This window comes from Fusarium pseudograminearum, chromosome 4, assembly GCF_000303195.2.
Source record: "Fusarium pseudograminearum CS3096 chromosome 4, whole genome shotgun sequence".
Lineage (NCBI taxonomy): Eukaryota > Fungi > Ascomycota > Sordariomycetes > Hypocreales > Nectriaceae > Fusarium > Fusarium pseudograminearum.
This window is the reverse complement of record NC_031954.1, coordinates 2,530,362-2,545,570: the sequence shown is the minus strand read 5'-3', so window position 1 is coordinate 2,545,570 and position 15,209 is coordinate 2,530,362. Positions and strand designations below refer to the sequence as shown.

Here is a 15,209-nt window from a genome sequence, read left to right as displayed (position 1 = left end):
CGGCGGCTGCCGCTCTGATCGTCAAGAACAGTGTGACCCAGGGCTGGAACTCTTCAGCAGGCCCGGCTTTTAGTGGCAATTTTGGACGAAACAACTTGCCAAGGCGATAAACGATTTCAAGGGAAGAGAGGGATTATGGACGTTTTGTCGGGGTAGCAAACGGGCCAGCCACGCATGATACGGATATGGATGCCGAGGAAAGTTTGCTTCACATATTGTTTTTGGTTTTGTTCTTGTTGATATCTATCTGGGTGAACGGAATAGCATCAGATACCCTCTTTCGTGTACGCAGCAAAGTTGAGTGTAATATATTTCTTGGGCACATGATTGACCTCGCTGTGATGCAAGTGAAATGTGCTTTTGTTGAGGTGCGTATGTTTGAGTTTGATGTCGATATAGTATTGAACAGCACATGTCTAGGACATCACCTCGATTGGCCAAACTAGTTAAAATGACCAGATGGTGCTTGAGACGAACGATGGCATGGAGCAAGCGTACTTGTAAGACAGCATTGGTGAAAGGATCTTATCAACGTCCTCAGAACATCAAACATGATGGGATAGCTAGAAATGCACTTACCCTATACCGTCAAACGAACTACCTTGAATCCTGTTCGTAGTCTCGCATAATATCACGGCCCAACACAATGCAGCCCAATCGCGAAACTGACCTAGCGACGATCAATGCTTGTTGCCGATCTCCGAAATGATCACGAGTTAAATAAAATCGAAACGCAATCACGAAGCAGCTCCGTGCTACGGCGACAGAAACTCTCCCTTGTTCGTTTATTCACACAAGACATGCAAGCGAAAGTGCTGTATCCGTACAGTTCTCAGGGACGGCGAATGTGAAACCGATAACTCCATCGGTAGCCAATCTTTTCTGAGATCCTTGAAGATCACTCCAGTATTGTCTCCATCGGCATACCAAGGTCTTGATCTCTTATTGGCCTTTTCGAATTCTGCCGTGGCAAAGAGACCTAAAGAATCGCGGAAGCGCACATCTGCAATCCCTGAGGACTCGTGGCTGTACGACTCAGCTGGGGAGAAATGGCGCTCGTGGACCGTTTACAGCGCCGCTACTAACGCAGGGTCATCGTCTTGAAAAGACTTATTTTGGGGCCCGGGCGGTTTTACTGCCTCGTACAAGCAGCGCCTCTCGCGTGTCTCGATGAGGATAGGGGTCCCCTAGCACTAGCATGCAAGCATGAATCAGAAGGACCGCCACTTCGCCAATCCCGAGATGGAACTCGATCAGACAGACGGACAGACAGACTGATGGGATGTCTTTGCTGGTGCTGGTGCTCAGTAGTCCCAGGCTGTTCAGAGACGGACGGAAAAGCGGAGTGGTTGCTCAGTTTGCAACAGCCCTGGAACTTTGAGAGAGGAATACAGGGGTACCGTCTAGAACGATCAGCTAACACAGGCTTGGTATCGACTAGACCCTCGGACCCTGTAGAATGAGAAACTAGACCGCCGTGGAAAATGACAGCATTTTCAGGGTCCTTTTTGAGGGTCCAGTCCCAAGTAGTCCCCACTGTATTGCACCGCTCTGTGTGGTGTTGGGGAGTGGACCAGCTGCCGGGGGTTTTTCTGAGTTGAGGGAGGGGCAGCGAAGAGGAGAAGCAGTTCGGCGACAATTTCTTTCTGTTTGGCACTTTCTGCTGCCCTTTGCCAAGCTTGGTCCTGAACCAATACAACCGTGTGCGCCTTTACCTACTGTTAATATAACTACCAAGGTTGTGCGATGGATGGGACAGTGTTGCGGACTGATCAATGCCTCGATATGGCAAAGTCTAAAGTTCGCTGGTCCCTCCCTGCAAGTTGAGACGATATTCTGAATGACGATCTCGCGTCATTTGAGAGACCGTTGGTTTCAGCATACCAGAAACTCTGAGCATAGCAAACATTCCGTTATTGGCAGAACAAGGGCAGCCAAGGCAGTGCTCTCGTATCAAAAGGCCATGGCTGAGAAGAACAGCTTTGTTCTTGTATACTGGCCCGAAGCTTTGATGCTGCCGGCATGACTACCCGACCGACAGACCGACAAGCAAGGTGGTTCTCGATGTTCCTTCTGACACCAATCAATCAGCCTACCTATCGCTCGCTGAGCTATGATCGTTATGTGTTCTTCTGCGCATGTGAAAGTAATGTGCGATTGGCTCCTTGTTTTTGTCTTCTCGTATCAGTTGGCTCCTTCTGGCATCTTATTTTGTTCGGTGACCGTCGATCTCAACCGCGAAAGTTCAGTTGTGCATATCCTTAGTGGATGAACGGACTTGGAAACACTTCTCACGTGGACCAGAAGCCACCAATCTCGAGAAAAAAGAAAACCATCACATGTACAGTACGTGAAAGGAGCGAGGACAGTACAATCGTTCGATGTCCCCCACAATGCCGCAGTCGTTCGGGTTGCCATCGCACACCGTGCGCTCCTACTGTAGATGTACGCAGATCCCCTACATACATAATCATTGCATGAGGGTCTTTGTTAACTGCTGACAAGCCGTCGTCAGGCTTCAACCTGATTTGCGAAATCATGAGGTTTCGAAGAAGTTGTCCACCTTGCCAGAGGATCAAGGGATGCCCCTGTCGGCGAATTGGGACCTAACTGGCGGGAGCTTCCAAAATGACGTTGGTGGCTGACTTGACCACGACCTAGGCCCACCTCAACCCCTGAGCCTGTAATGCTGCACCGCTACCTATGATCTGGGTGTTCGCAAACGATTGAATATAATTCTCATCATTTCCAGTCTCAGTCCAACTACCAGTGAATATCGATATTCCTTTAGAGCGATGCTGGAAGAATATGGTTCTATGCACTTGCATGTATATGAGCGATGGCTATCCAGTCCAAGCTTTCAACAATTCCGGATCGCCTATGCTTGAGGCCTCTCAATTGGACCATGAGTATTGTGGTATCGTGGGTAATTGATCGAATGTGATCATCTCTGCCAGCTTTGCCTGAAACACAAGACGCCGTCTATCGCAATACTTATCAAACCAATGGCGCTTGTCGCCATCCCCCTGTTGCTCACCGTCCGCGGCATAGCACAGAAGCCATCATTGTGCAGTATGGACTTGGAGATGGGAGTCTGTTGCTTGCTTATTACGGGGTCAAAAGGACACCACCACCACCAACAGCAACATCAACAATAGCAACGGTGAGCGCCCGCTGGGGGTCGCACGGTGCCGCTACAGCGCTTTGATGCAGGATAAATTCAGTAGAGTTGAACATGAGGATAAGGATGAGGATTAGGTCAAGCCTCCGGAGAAAGGCTGCAGATGAATACGGGAATAGGCAGACTAAACCAGGGGTAGCCATCCGAGCCGCAGAAGCCGCTTGTTGACAGCTCAAGAGCCGTTTCAAGACCAATTGCAACGGCTCAGCGACTAAAGAATATGCCACTAAAATGGGCACATGTATAATTTCTTTACACGGGCAGAGACTGAAGTGCTGAAGTTGGTGTTCGTATGTGTCAAAACGATCTTGTGACTGGTAGTAGGTACCGTAGGTTAGTAGTGCTATAATGATGTAAACTCCCAGATCAAAGCAAGAGACATGTTTCGAAAGTAACAAAAGGTCTGAGATTGCTCCTACTGCCCTGCTGCCCTCGCAAGTTTCCCTCGCTTAAGTATCGCCACTGTGCGAGTGGCAGAGCAAGACCCCACATCAACGGTCTTGGCAAGCGGGCTGGGCTTCAAGAGACAGACAAACGCACCCATGAGCGTTGGCATTCGACATCCACTACAACAACAAAAGAGAGGAAACATCTGGGACCAGTATTCAAATGTGGAACACAGACGAGCTGAGCTATTTCTTGCAATATTTCTTGTTCTTGTCATCCTAGTCCACACATATTCTTCAACACTAAAGTCAAGCGACTGTCCCTTGCGATTCGTCTTGAATTGTGTGACAACTAACCGTGGACCAGTTGAGTTGAAAGACAGCCACTTGACCGCCGAACCGTTTGAAAAGAGGAGTCCATAGGTACTTTATGTACTAATTTTAGTACTGTGCTGTACTGTACTGTACATACTGGTTGAGCAAAGCCAACAAATCACAGCACAACAGTAATACCAATATCCCTTGCTTAAGGTTCAAGCGGAACTCGATGTCAACTGGGGACCTTGGAAGACAAGCAACACGGATACCTAATGTCTGAGACAGTTTGAGAGAGGCAATATACTAAACCGATCCATAGCAATTTGGAATGTTCCCTTTTACCTACTTAGGTAGTTAGGTACTAAGGTAGGCCTAGGTGATAGTAGGTAGTAGGTACTAAGGTAGGTTACTGTTTTTCTGCTCGCAACTCACTCTCATATTCTCAGCCGCCTTGGTGCAGGCGTAGTGCCCTTGTCGGAAATGCCCATTTTACATTAACGGACAGTGATATGTCGATCGATTCGTTCGTGCAGCCGCTAGCTTGCAGTAGGGGCGGGGAGAGGCTCTGGGCAGCAAATTATTGGCTCTTGATAAACAGATTTCCCCAGAAGACCCAGTCGAAAAGGTGACATCCAATTACAGTACACCCAGCCTCTATTGCGAGGCAACCCATCATTATGGGAAGATTTACTGATCGAGCATAGAGCAAAAGGAATTGCTTGAATAGGTAAATAAGAGAAAGAATTTTGTGAGTCCATGTATACCTAGTGTCTAGAGGTATGTATATACAACAGACCTACGTGGGAATAAACACATGTATAGAGCAGACGGACCAGATGAAAAGAACAGGACGGGACTTCACTGAAATCACACAGTCTGGCTAGACTCATATCTGATATGCAAGAGATGGATCGAATATGTCTGCATGTAGGTGCATAATAAACTCTTGCAAAATGCGAGATAGTACCCTGTATTCTAACGCACGCAATTCATCTTCCTACTATCAGAACTCCATGGTATAGGAGGTGGCCAACATATGGAAATCACGGATACCGTACATGGTGTTTGTTTGCACCACCCCTACCGCAGAGTATAGCCGCAATTCCTTATTACCATGATCCTTCATTTTCTTTACTCTTTTTAGTTCTATCTCTCCACATGGTATACATGCTTTCTTTCACCCCCAAGTTTCAGGGCTCAACCAGATCATATCGTGGTCCAATTTAAAATCGTTTAGACCAAGTAACCTGCTGGTATATACTACGTGGTAGAGTAACATCGACATACGTATCGAGTTGAGATTGTCCAACTTAATGATCGTTCACCCCCCTCTACTAACATCCTAGAACAAGGTTCTGGGTTCTGTTACAACAGCCGATATTCACCTCCAAAGCAAAAATTTAATTGCCATGTAAATTAAAGAGTACTGCGTACCTTAACGGTCGGTACTGATAGTGAAAAGGCAAACACCACTTCAGACCGAAAAGAGAGGTTACTGCCATTCTGCTAGACCGGTTTAGACGTTAGCAACTCTTGGTAGGCTCCGCCTTTCCATCGCCTCTGTCGCCCTCCTTTTCACCTCGTACCGCTGTGGTAGACACCGAGAGGGATCTTCCTAGGACCGACCCAACTCGGAGATACATGCCATTGCCCGGTGCCCTCGAGCACCAACATGTACTGCCTACCTCCCTGGGTTGTACATACTACTCAATATTGTCCTGTCAGTGGAAGGCTAGGCGTGCTAGGGCGGGCTCTCTCGGTTCACCCAATCCAGTCCGTTGACTTGTTCCCCCACCCCGGTGCTAAGATCCAGTGGTTGCTGCCACCGCTGCAGTTGGGACCACCCTTTGTCATGCCCTGTCCTATCTCGTCCTGTCCTGGCCTGGCCTCCCAGGTTTATCCCCTCTCTGGTTACCTTGGGAGTACTTCCTCCGTCCCTTCTCCTAGGTCCCCATTACAATACCTGCTACTCCGTACCTACCTATACTATACTACGCCCTCTTCAGCCAACCTGCAAACTCCTAAACGGCTTGCTTGCTGGACTTTCAGCCTAATCCTTCCCTCTTCAACCCTTACTGTTCGTCGCAGTATACTATCGCCATCCGGCCTCATTTTTCGACGACACAAGGCTTGTCCCGATTTCCGTTTCGAAAGACCCTCTCGGTTCTCGTTCTGCTCCGATTTGAAATTCCCGCGACCGACTTGCTTATACTGGATCAATTCCCGCCCGCCCTACTGCCACGGCGCCAACGCCCGCCGCCACCTGGTGTATCATACTCAGACCAGCTCAACTCTCGACAATCGAGGATGCTTCGTAGTCGACAACTGTTGCGTCCTTAGTTTGGTCATCACTTCGCCTTGCGTGGTACTCTGTTCTTCTTCTTCGAATACTATATCCACAACCAATCAACCTGGCGTCCTTTTGTTGGTCGTAAACCTCCAACCTACACCCACCCGTTCAAACCTCACACACGATCCTGCGCAATCCAGGATAAAAAATTTGTTGCCTGACTGCGGCTCAGCAGTTCACCTGCATCACCATGGTTGACGATGCGGCCCTCGCCGCTGCGGCTGCGATTGTCGCTTCGATAGCCCCAGATACCCGACCGCCTAATTCGATACCGGTTGGCGTAGCTTCCCAGGTGCAACTCCCAGGACCAGATACTCCCGCCAAGCGTAAGCTTGAATTGGAGCTTCAAAACCTCGCTTTGCGTGTCGGAAAGCTCGAGAGCCAGGCCTCAGCTGCCTCTCCCTTTCCAGAAACGCCCAACGAGGTTATTGATACTCTTTTTGGCGAAGAGGCTCTTACGGTGGCGGCTCGCCCCAAGCCTAAAGTCTTTCACGCCCAAGGTAGCCTGCACACTCCGCATCTGCCATCTTATCAGCTGACCGAAGAAGCCCTCGAAGGACTTCGAGAACATGTGGACGATCAGTCCAAGTTGCTCGACAGTCAGCGCCAGGAGCTCGCGGGTGTTAATGCCCAGCTGATGGAGCAGAAGCAGCTGCAAGAGCGAGCCCTCGAGATACTCGAGCAGGAACGTATTGCTACCTTGGAGCGTGAGCTCTGGAAGCACCAAAAGGCCAACGAAGCATTCCAAAAGGCTCTGCGAGAAATCGGCGAGATCGTTACCGCTGTTGCTCGTGGTGATTTGACCATGAAGGTTCGCATGAACACTGTTGAAATGGACCCGGAAATTACAACATTCAAACGTACTATCAACGCTATGATGGATCAGCTGCAAATATTTGCTAGCGAAGTCTCGCGAGTGGCTCGTGAAGTCGGTACCGAAGGTTTGCTGGGCGGTCAAGCCCGCATTGGTGGTGTTGATGGAACATGGAAAGAACTGACTGACAATGGTATGATTCTATCGTACAAGTGATAAGCCGGCTTGCTAATACTTTCTGCAGTGAACGTTATGGCCCAAAATTTGACCGATCAAGGTATATACGAACGAAACTTGCAAGGGTTATCACATAACTAACATGTTTTGCAGTGCGAGAAATTGCATCTGTTACAACCGCCGTAGCCAATGGCGACCTGACCAAAAAGATCGAAAAACCTGCCCGGGGCGAGATATTACAACTACAACAAACCATCAACACCATGGTAGATCAACTACGAACGTTTGCTTCTGAAGTCACCCGTGTAGCAAGAGATGTCGGAACTGAAGGCATGCTAGGCGGGCAAGCCGATGTTGGGGGAGTGCAGGGCATGTGGAACGATCTCACTGTCAACGTCAACGCCATGGCCAACAATTTGACGACTCAAGTGCGCGACATTATCAAGGTTACCACAGCTGTCGCCAAGGGAGACCTGACCCAAAAGGTTCAAGCCGACTGCAGGGGAGAGATTTTCGAGCTCAAGTCGACCATCAACTCCATGGTTGACCAACTGCAACAATTTGCTCGTGAGGTAACGAAAATTGCCCGTGAAGTCGGCACAGAAGGACGCTTGGGAGGTCAAGCTACAGTGCACGATGTTGAAGGTACCTGGAGAGATCTGACGGAGAATGTCAACGGCATGGCCATGAACTTGACCACTCAAGTGCGAGAAATTGCCAAGGTCACCACTGCGGTCGCCAAGGGTGACTTGACAAAGAAGATTGGGGTCGAGGTCAAGGGTGAAATCGCGGAGCTGAAGAACACCATCAACCTGATGGTGGACCGACTTGGTACATTCGCTGTTGAAGTGAGCAAGGTGGCCAGGGAAGTAGGCACGGATGGAACCCTTGGTGGACAGGCTCAAGTAGCCAACGTTGAAGGCAAATGGAGGGATCTCACAGAAAACGTCAACACGATGGCATCAAATCTCACCGCTCAGGTAAGCATGGAGTCTTCTCAAATCTTTGATATCATTTACTAACCAACCTGCTGTAGGTCAGGAGTATTTCGACCGTCACACAAGCCATTGCGAACGGCGATATGAGCCAGAAGATCAAAGTCGAAGCAAATGGAGAAATACAAGTACTGAAAGAAACCATCAACAACATGGTTGACCGTTTGTCTAGCTTCTGCTATGAAGTGCAACGAGTCGCCAAAGATGTGGGCGTGGATGGAAAGATGGGCGCTCAAGCCGACGTGGGCGGTCTGGATGGTCGCTGGAAAGAAATCACAACAGATGTCAACACCATGGCTAGCAATTTGGTAGGTCAAGCCTGGACATGAACAACCTTGGGGCCTCGTTCTAACATAAGCAGACAACACAAGTGCGCGCCTTCTCAGATATAACTAACCTAGCCACGGATGGAGACTTCACCAAACTTGTCGATGTAGAGGCATCAGGCGAGATGGACGAGCTCAAACGAAAGATCAACCAGATGATTTCAAACCTGCGTGATTCTATTCAGCGCAACACTCAAGCCAGAGAAGCTGCCGAACTTGCCAATAAGACCAAGTCCGAATTCCTGGCCAACATGTCTCACGAAATCCGAACACCGATGAACGGCATTATAGGAATGACCCAACTTACATTAGACACCGACCTGACTCAATATCAGAGGGAGATGCTTAACATTGTCAATAATCTTGCCAACAGCCTCCTGACGATCATTGACGACATTTTGGATCTTTCCAAAATCGAGGCTCGGCGAATGGTGATCGAAGAAATCCCCTACACATTGCGAGGAACTGTCTTCAACGCCCTCAAGACTCTTGCCGTCAAGGCAAACGAGAAGTTTTTGGACCTCACCTACATGGTCGACAGCTCTGTGCCAGATTATGTTATTGGTGATTCTTTCCGTCTCAGACAAATCATCCTTAACCTTGTTGGCAATGCTATCAAGTTCACAGAGCATGGTGAGGTCAGCCTAACAATCAAAGAGAGCATGGGACAAAGCCACGTCCGACCTGGTGAATATGCGGTTGAGTTTGTCGTGCAAGATACGGGCATAGGAATTGCTCAGGATAAACTGGATCTGATTTTCGACACATTCCAACAAGCGGATGGTTCCATGACTCGCAAGTTTGGTGGGACCGGTCTAGGTCTGTCCATTTCGAAGCGACTTGTCAATCTCATGGGTGGTGATCTTTGGGTCAATAGTCAGCATGGCAAGGGCAGCGAATTCCACTTTACATGCCTGGTCAAACTCGCCCCCGACGACGCCGCTTTGATCGAGCAACAGATCCGCCCATACCGAGGTCACCAGGTGCTATTTGTCGACAAGGCACAATCTCAGAACGCTGCGTCGATCAAGCCCATGCTGGAGAAGATTGGCCTCAAGCCTGTTGTTGTTGATTCAGAGAAGAGCCCTGCCTTGGCCCGCCTGCATACCGGTGGCTCCCTTCCCTATGATGCTATCCTAGTTGATTCTATCGACACTGCGAGAAGGTTAAGAGCTGTGGATGATTTCAAGTATCTACCTATCGTTCTGCTCGCGCCTGTTGTTCACGTTAGCTTGAAGTCGTGCTTGGATTTGGGAATCACGTCGTACATGACGACGCCGTGCAAACTCATCGACCTAGGAAACGGCATGATCCCTGCTCTTGAAAACCGAGCTACCCCCTCACTCGCCGATAACACCAAGTCTTTCGAAATTCTGCTTGCTGAGGACAACACTGTCAATCAGCGATTAGCAGTCAAGATCCTCGAGAAATACCACCATGTGGTGACCGTGGTAGGCAACGGTTGGGAAGCCGTCAAAGCTGTTCAAAGCAAGAAGTTTGATGTCATTCTTATGGATGTTCAAATGCCAATCATGGTAAGTAGCTGCATTTACTTTTATACTCACGAACCGTGCATGGTCAACCCGGCTAACATGTTGTTTTACAGGGAGGTTTCGAGGCCACTGGCAAGATTCGAGAGTATGAGCGTGGCATAGGAAGCCACCGCACACCTATCATTGCTCTCACGGCCCACGCCATGATGGGCGATCGAGAGAAGTGCATTCAAGCTCAAATGGACGAGTATTTGTCCAAACCTTTACAGCAAAACCATCTCATCCAGACCATCCTCAAGTGTGCTACTCTTGGTGGCCCATTGCTTGAGAAGAACCGTGAACGCGAGCTGGCGCTGCACGCCGAAACGAAATCGAAGCACAAGGAGGGAGGCCAGGGTTTGCTGCGACCGACACTTGAGAGTCGAGCTTTCACAAGTCGAGAGCCTCTCCTGGGCAATGGCAAGGAGAGTCCTGCCATTATTGCACCTGACGAGGATCCCATGGCAAGAGCACGTCTTGACCTTTCTGATATGAGAAGTCTGACCAACTAACCGGGCTTCTTTCCGTCTCTCAGGTTTTCATGAGATCACTTAGTCAATAACCCGGTCATATCTCGACATGAACACGTCCGTCGAGCGTTGCGAAACGTTTACTCCGCTATGTCGCCAGATAGCGGAATACGGCCCTCGCTTGGCGGTTTTATAAGCATCACGCCGTTGCAAGTATTGCATATGACCCCTTTACGCCACATGTCCGTCTCGTATAGAGTTTTCAAGGTCGCGGCGGCCGTTTTGTATCAGCACAGTGGACTTGAGTTTTGATTCGCTTGCGATTACAAATTACAAGACCCGACAAGGTCTATAGGTTCTGTTTGGTGATACCGGTTTTTTGACAACTTCATTGCGTGGTTCTGCTTGCACTGGCTCTGGTTATTCGTTGCTTTCACATAGGCTTCTAGGCCCTGCAGGCTACAACCCCCCATCATGTGTTTCCATTTTCTGCGGCGTTTCTGGGGTTTTTCATGTGTGGATGGTTGCGTCAAGCCTCCTCAAAGGACTTGTATCGATTCGATTGCGGGCTACAATGGAATGAACATATCAACTTAGATGGGCATGGACCAACAACATCAACAAACATACAGCATGTGTTGGCGACTATGGTTAAAATGGGAATATGTCGAGTGGGCTGCGGGCATTCAAGCATGACACTTCTCTCTCTCTCTCGTTTTCCCAGACATGGTTTGCTGCTTAGGTTTTGTTTTTCGGTGTTGCCTTACTGTATATCTGGTTTCTGTTGGTTATTATTTTTTTCATTCTCTTTTTGCTCTTGGATGAGGCGAGCCATTGTGCTCAGGATGTATGCGGGGCTACGAGATGGGATGGGGAACGGTTGGAATGTATGCCTCAATGGCAGGGAAGGGTGAAGCTTCCCACAACCGTTCTGATACTATAGGTGAAATATGTTCTTGGGACAAGAAGAGTCTCATCAATGACTGGCATACCGCGCTCTCTCTATTATCTAAGTTACTATGTGACGTGGCGTGACGTGGCGTGACCTGAACTGAATAGCCCTAACACTTCCTAGTCGATCAAGCCGTGTCATTTTTGTCTACATTTTCATTGGTACCGTCCTGGAGTTTGTCTTGGTTGCCTGTTGCTCTGGTGCCTTGAGAAGAGTCGTTGGTCTGAGATGCCTTGGTAGCTGCAAAAGCCTGTAGATTTTCGTTGGCTTCAAGGGCAGCAAGTATGGCGTCAAGTCTGCTTTCGAGGTTTGTGAGGTTGTTCTCGAGGTTGGTAGCAGCTTGCTCGCCCCTGTGTTGATACCATGTTAGTCAAATGTCGCTGGAGATTGCCCCGTAGCATCACATGCCACAGGTCAAAATAGGAAAAGGGAGACAAATGAAAACGATGTGATGTTCAAGGCAGTGCTGGGAAGGGTGCTGGGATGAGCGGTGAGAATTGAAGCGATCAAGATGCATTCAAATCGAGTGGAAATCCATCGCCGCCTTGACAAGCTAAGGGTTTGAACATATTAATCATGTGGTAGATGGTATATATGGAAAAAGCCCAAGGACAAGAATGAGGCCAGTTGACACCAGACTAATTCTGAGAATTGGCAAATGACAAACGATGTCAATCTTCAACATGGCATGTCTCGAGCCCTTCAGATTGTTAGGAAACTCCAAAACACGCATGCTTATCCGACGTCTAGGTGAGGATTGAGCACCGGAAACACCGGTGGAGTAATTTGTCGATTTGGATAGACTCGGGCACGAGGAGGGGACCGAGCACAAAGCGATATTCTGATGCCGAGTGCACCAGCCAAGAAGCCCATGACAAAAATGCGACTTGGAGACATGGGGAACATGGAAATCATGTTGAAAGTGGATCGAGATGGGGCAGAATGCGAGGGCGTGTTGGGACGGGGCGAAGAGGCGAGGCGAAGTGAGATGGGGGGGAGGTGAGGCTGTAGAATTGTTTACCTAGCAAGGTCCCGGTAGGCCTAGAACGCAGAAGTTGTCAGTATAATTGGAAATGCAACACAATGGATGGTCTGCGAATTGAGATGAGAGGGTGTGGTTGCGGGAAGGGCGTTTCGAGAAGAGTGAGTGGTGTGTGAAGAAGAAGAGACAAAGGGCAGATACGGCAAGGCCAAAATGCAAATGCGAATGCAATATGCAAATGCAGACGCAGATGCACAATGCAAATCAGTTAGTGGTCAATCAACCAGGAGAATTCGGGCTGTGGCAAGCCAAGCGAGGCGGTCTCGACCAGCGGGCTGGGTCTGACTCTGGGTCTGGGTATAACACGTTCCACGGCCAGGCCGGGGCGAGAGTCTGGACCTCGATAGTGGGAATAGCCAGGGAATGACTAGTTAGGGGGAAGGGGGAAAGAATATAAGGAGATGGTTGAAACAGGAAAGGAGTGACATTTCCCCTCATGTTCAGTTGTCGTCGTATTGAGCAGCATTAAGCTGCTGGGGGGGGATGGAGATCAAGGACAATTCTCTCCGGATGTGTGGTAAGGTGCTTTGTTACCATTCCCATGTTTGGCAAGAGGGCAAATTCTGCATTGCCATGCCTGATAGATGGCGAACATCCACCCCGAATGCAATGGCAAGCATGAGAATGGGACATGGATAATAATAGAGAAGACTTACTTGGGCCAAATCGGCATCCCCCGAATCCGAACCCGCAGCCTTTGTGGTTCGGCTGTTTGCGTCGCTGGTTGGGGCCATCTTGTATTGTACTTCTTTAAGTGAGACGTATTGACGATGAGTGAATAAGGAGACGTTGGTACAGTAGATGTTATAAGTTATAGTAGGTGAGGCGGATAGCGTGTTGACCTAAGGAAACCAATGTAGTGGAACGCTGCCGTGCTGTGTTTTTGCTGAGCGGTTTGTTTAGGAGAAATACGGATAGTCCAGAATGAATGCGAGGATGCCTGCTTGTGGTTGAGCGAGTTAGGTTTAGGTTCCTCTGTAGTGGGGGTTTATCCGCGTGGGCAGCCAACGGTTCTTCCTACTGTACTACCTGCCCAATGTTGTGGTTTCTCCCTACTCTTATCTATTCAATCCTATTGCTGCATATTTTGAAATAGACCCCAACCCCAGGATCTCATCTACTGACGCAAATGATTTGGATAATGACTCAAATTAGGAAGTGGTCAGAATCTAACTCGGCCCAGTGAATAGACAACCTCATACCCGCCCAGTTTAGGTCTAGGTCCCGACAATTTGGCGGACGCGACAGCGGGCCGTCAACTAAGGAAGGGATGGCCTGTCAGGGCTCGGATATCCATATAGAGCTGTCGATCATGAGAGAAGGGGCAATTTGAGCCTCGATTCCACTCACTTGATTCAGTCCAAGAGTCAACTACACTCGGATCTAATTACATTGATCATTTGTGTCAATATTCACTCCTTCTATAGTCTTGACGTCCTATGTTCAGTTCTCATCACCCACAGGACCATCGCTCCCAATACCTTGGTAACAGAACAGTTGCTTATCGAGTATAGGACAAATCTAAACAAGATACGCAACCTGTTTCAGACCTAGCCATGCTCTTGCGAATGTTCTGCCCAGACCATTGCTCAGGAGGATGTCGTCCGGGAGCAGATGTCGACAGCAAATAACATGGCCATCCTAGACCTGCCAAAGGTACAGCTCCTTACATGTCAGAATGTATGGACCTTTGAGTTACAAAATCGACCGGTCTGGACGTGTGCGCCACGCTGCTAGGCCACCGCAGATACATCGTGATCACTGACGAGGACCTGATCTCGAACGTTGCGGGTCTTTCTTGAGACAAGACTCCGAGTGACAACAGTCGTGACTATGATTGAACTAAGGGAAAAAGATATTCTATCACGATTATCCTTTTCATGACTTACGCGGAGAATTGCAATCTCGATCCTGTGCTTAATCGGGAAGAAAGCAGTTTCCAATGGGATCGAAATCGCACAATGCTGACTGGCTACTAATAGCTAGACATGATGACCGCGGGGAATAGTAAATGCCACTTCCGATGCAGCTCTCCCAATGGATCAGATATCGATATCAATATCAATCAGGGTTGAAACAAACAACCTAGCCATTCCCTCACCCCGCAAGCATAAATGTGCAGCAAAAGCGATGGCAGAGCAACATGCCAGATCTCAAGGTGCAGCTGTGTTCCCACCCGGTTTCCACAAAGGGAAAGTAGTTCGTAAAGAGTAATTCCTGGAGGAGGACTGTCGTGCTCACTTACATGCAATGCGATCAATCAATCAATCCATCCATCTCTCTCTCTCTCTCTCTCTTTATCCACTCCACTAACACATTCAACGAGTCCAAGTGTCTTTAGAACTCTCCGATATTATGGTGACACAAACTGGTGGAGTACAGCACCCGGTCTCGATCCCATCCATGTCTGTGTATCTATTTATTGCTAGTACCTAGTTCTAGACTCCTTGGTTGGCCTGGTCATGGACCGCTGCTGCTGGATACCAAAAACGCCAGATGACGGCGTAACCCCCCGGTTAAAACAAGACAAGCTACGGAGACTTTCTCTAGATGCACCCGCGATATTACTACTTATATTAGATTAGTTATAGTAGATTGGCTACTGTAGCATCTAGGTTACTTGCTGGACTGATCCGGGCAGTTAGTTGCTGATCACCCCCCCCCCC

At 48.9% G+C, this 15,209-nt stretch overlaps 2 protein-coding genes across 2 annotated transcripts, besides 4 other annotated features; both read left to right on the top strand.

The window, feature by feature from the left end:
• Positions 1–4,011: 4,011 nt before the first annotated feature.
• Positions 4,012–4,035: a microsatellite.
• A 1,698-nt stretch (positions 4,036–5,733) lies between these two features.
• Positions 5,734–5,774: a microsatellite.
• A 651-nt stretch (positions 5,775–6,425) lies between these two features.
• On the top strand, positions 6,426–10,591 carry FPSE_01415 (uncharacterized protein; the record flags this gene model as incomplete). Its single annotated transcript, XM_009254535.1, has 6 exons — positions 6,426–7,242; positions 7,294–7,326; positions 7,380–8,206; positions 8,263–8,529; positions 8,583–10,082; positions 10,154–10,591. The coding sequence occupies 6 exons, from the start codon at positions 6,426–6,428 to the stop codon at positions 10,589–10,591; spliced, it is 3,882 nt and encodes a 1,293-aa protein (XP_009252810.1).
• Positions 10,592–11,570: 979 nt separating this feature from the next.
• Positions 11,571–11,599: a microsatellite.
• A 985-nt stretch (positions 11,600–12,584) lies between these two features.
• FPSE_01414 (uncharacterized protein) lies at positions 12,585–12,910 on the top strand (the record flags this gene model as incomplete). The annotated part of the gene is made up of 2 exons (XM_009254534.1): positions 12,585–12,644; positions 12,728–12,910. The coding sequence occupies 2 exons, from the start codon at positions 12,585–12,587 to the stop codon at positions 12,908–12,910; spliced, it is 243 nt and encodes an 80-aa protein (XP_009252809.1).
• A 1,909-nt stretch (positions 12,911–14,819) lies between these two features.
• Positions 14,820–14,840: a microsatellite.
• Positions 14,841–15,209: the final 369 nt, after the last annotated feature.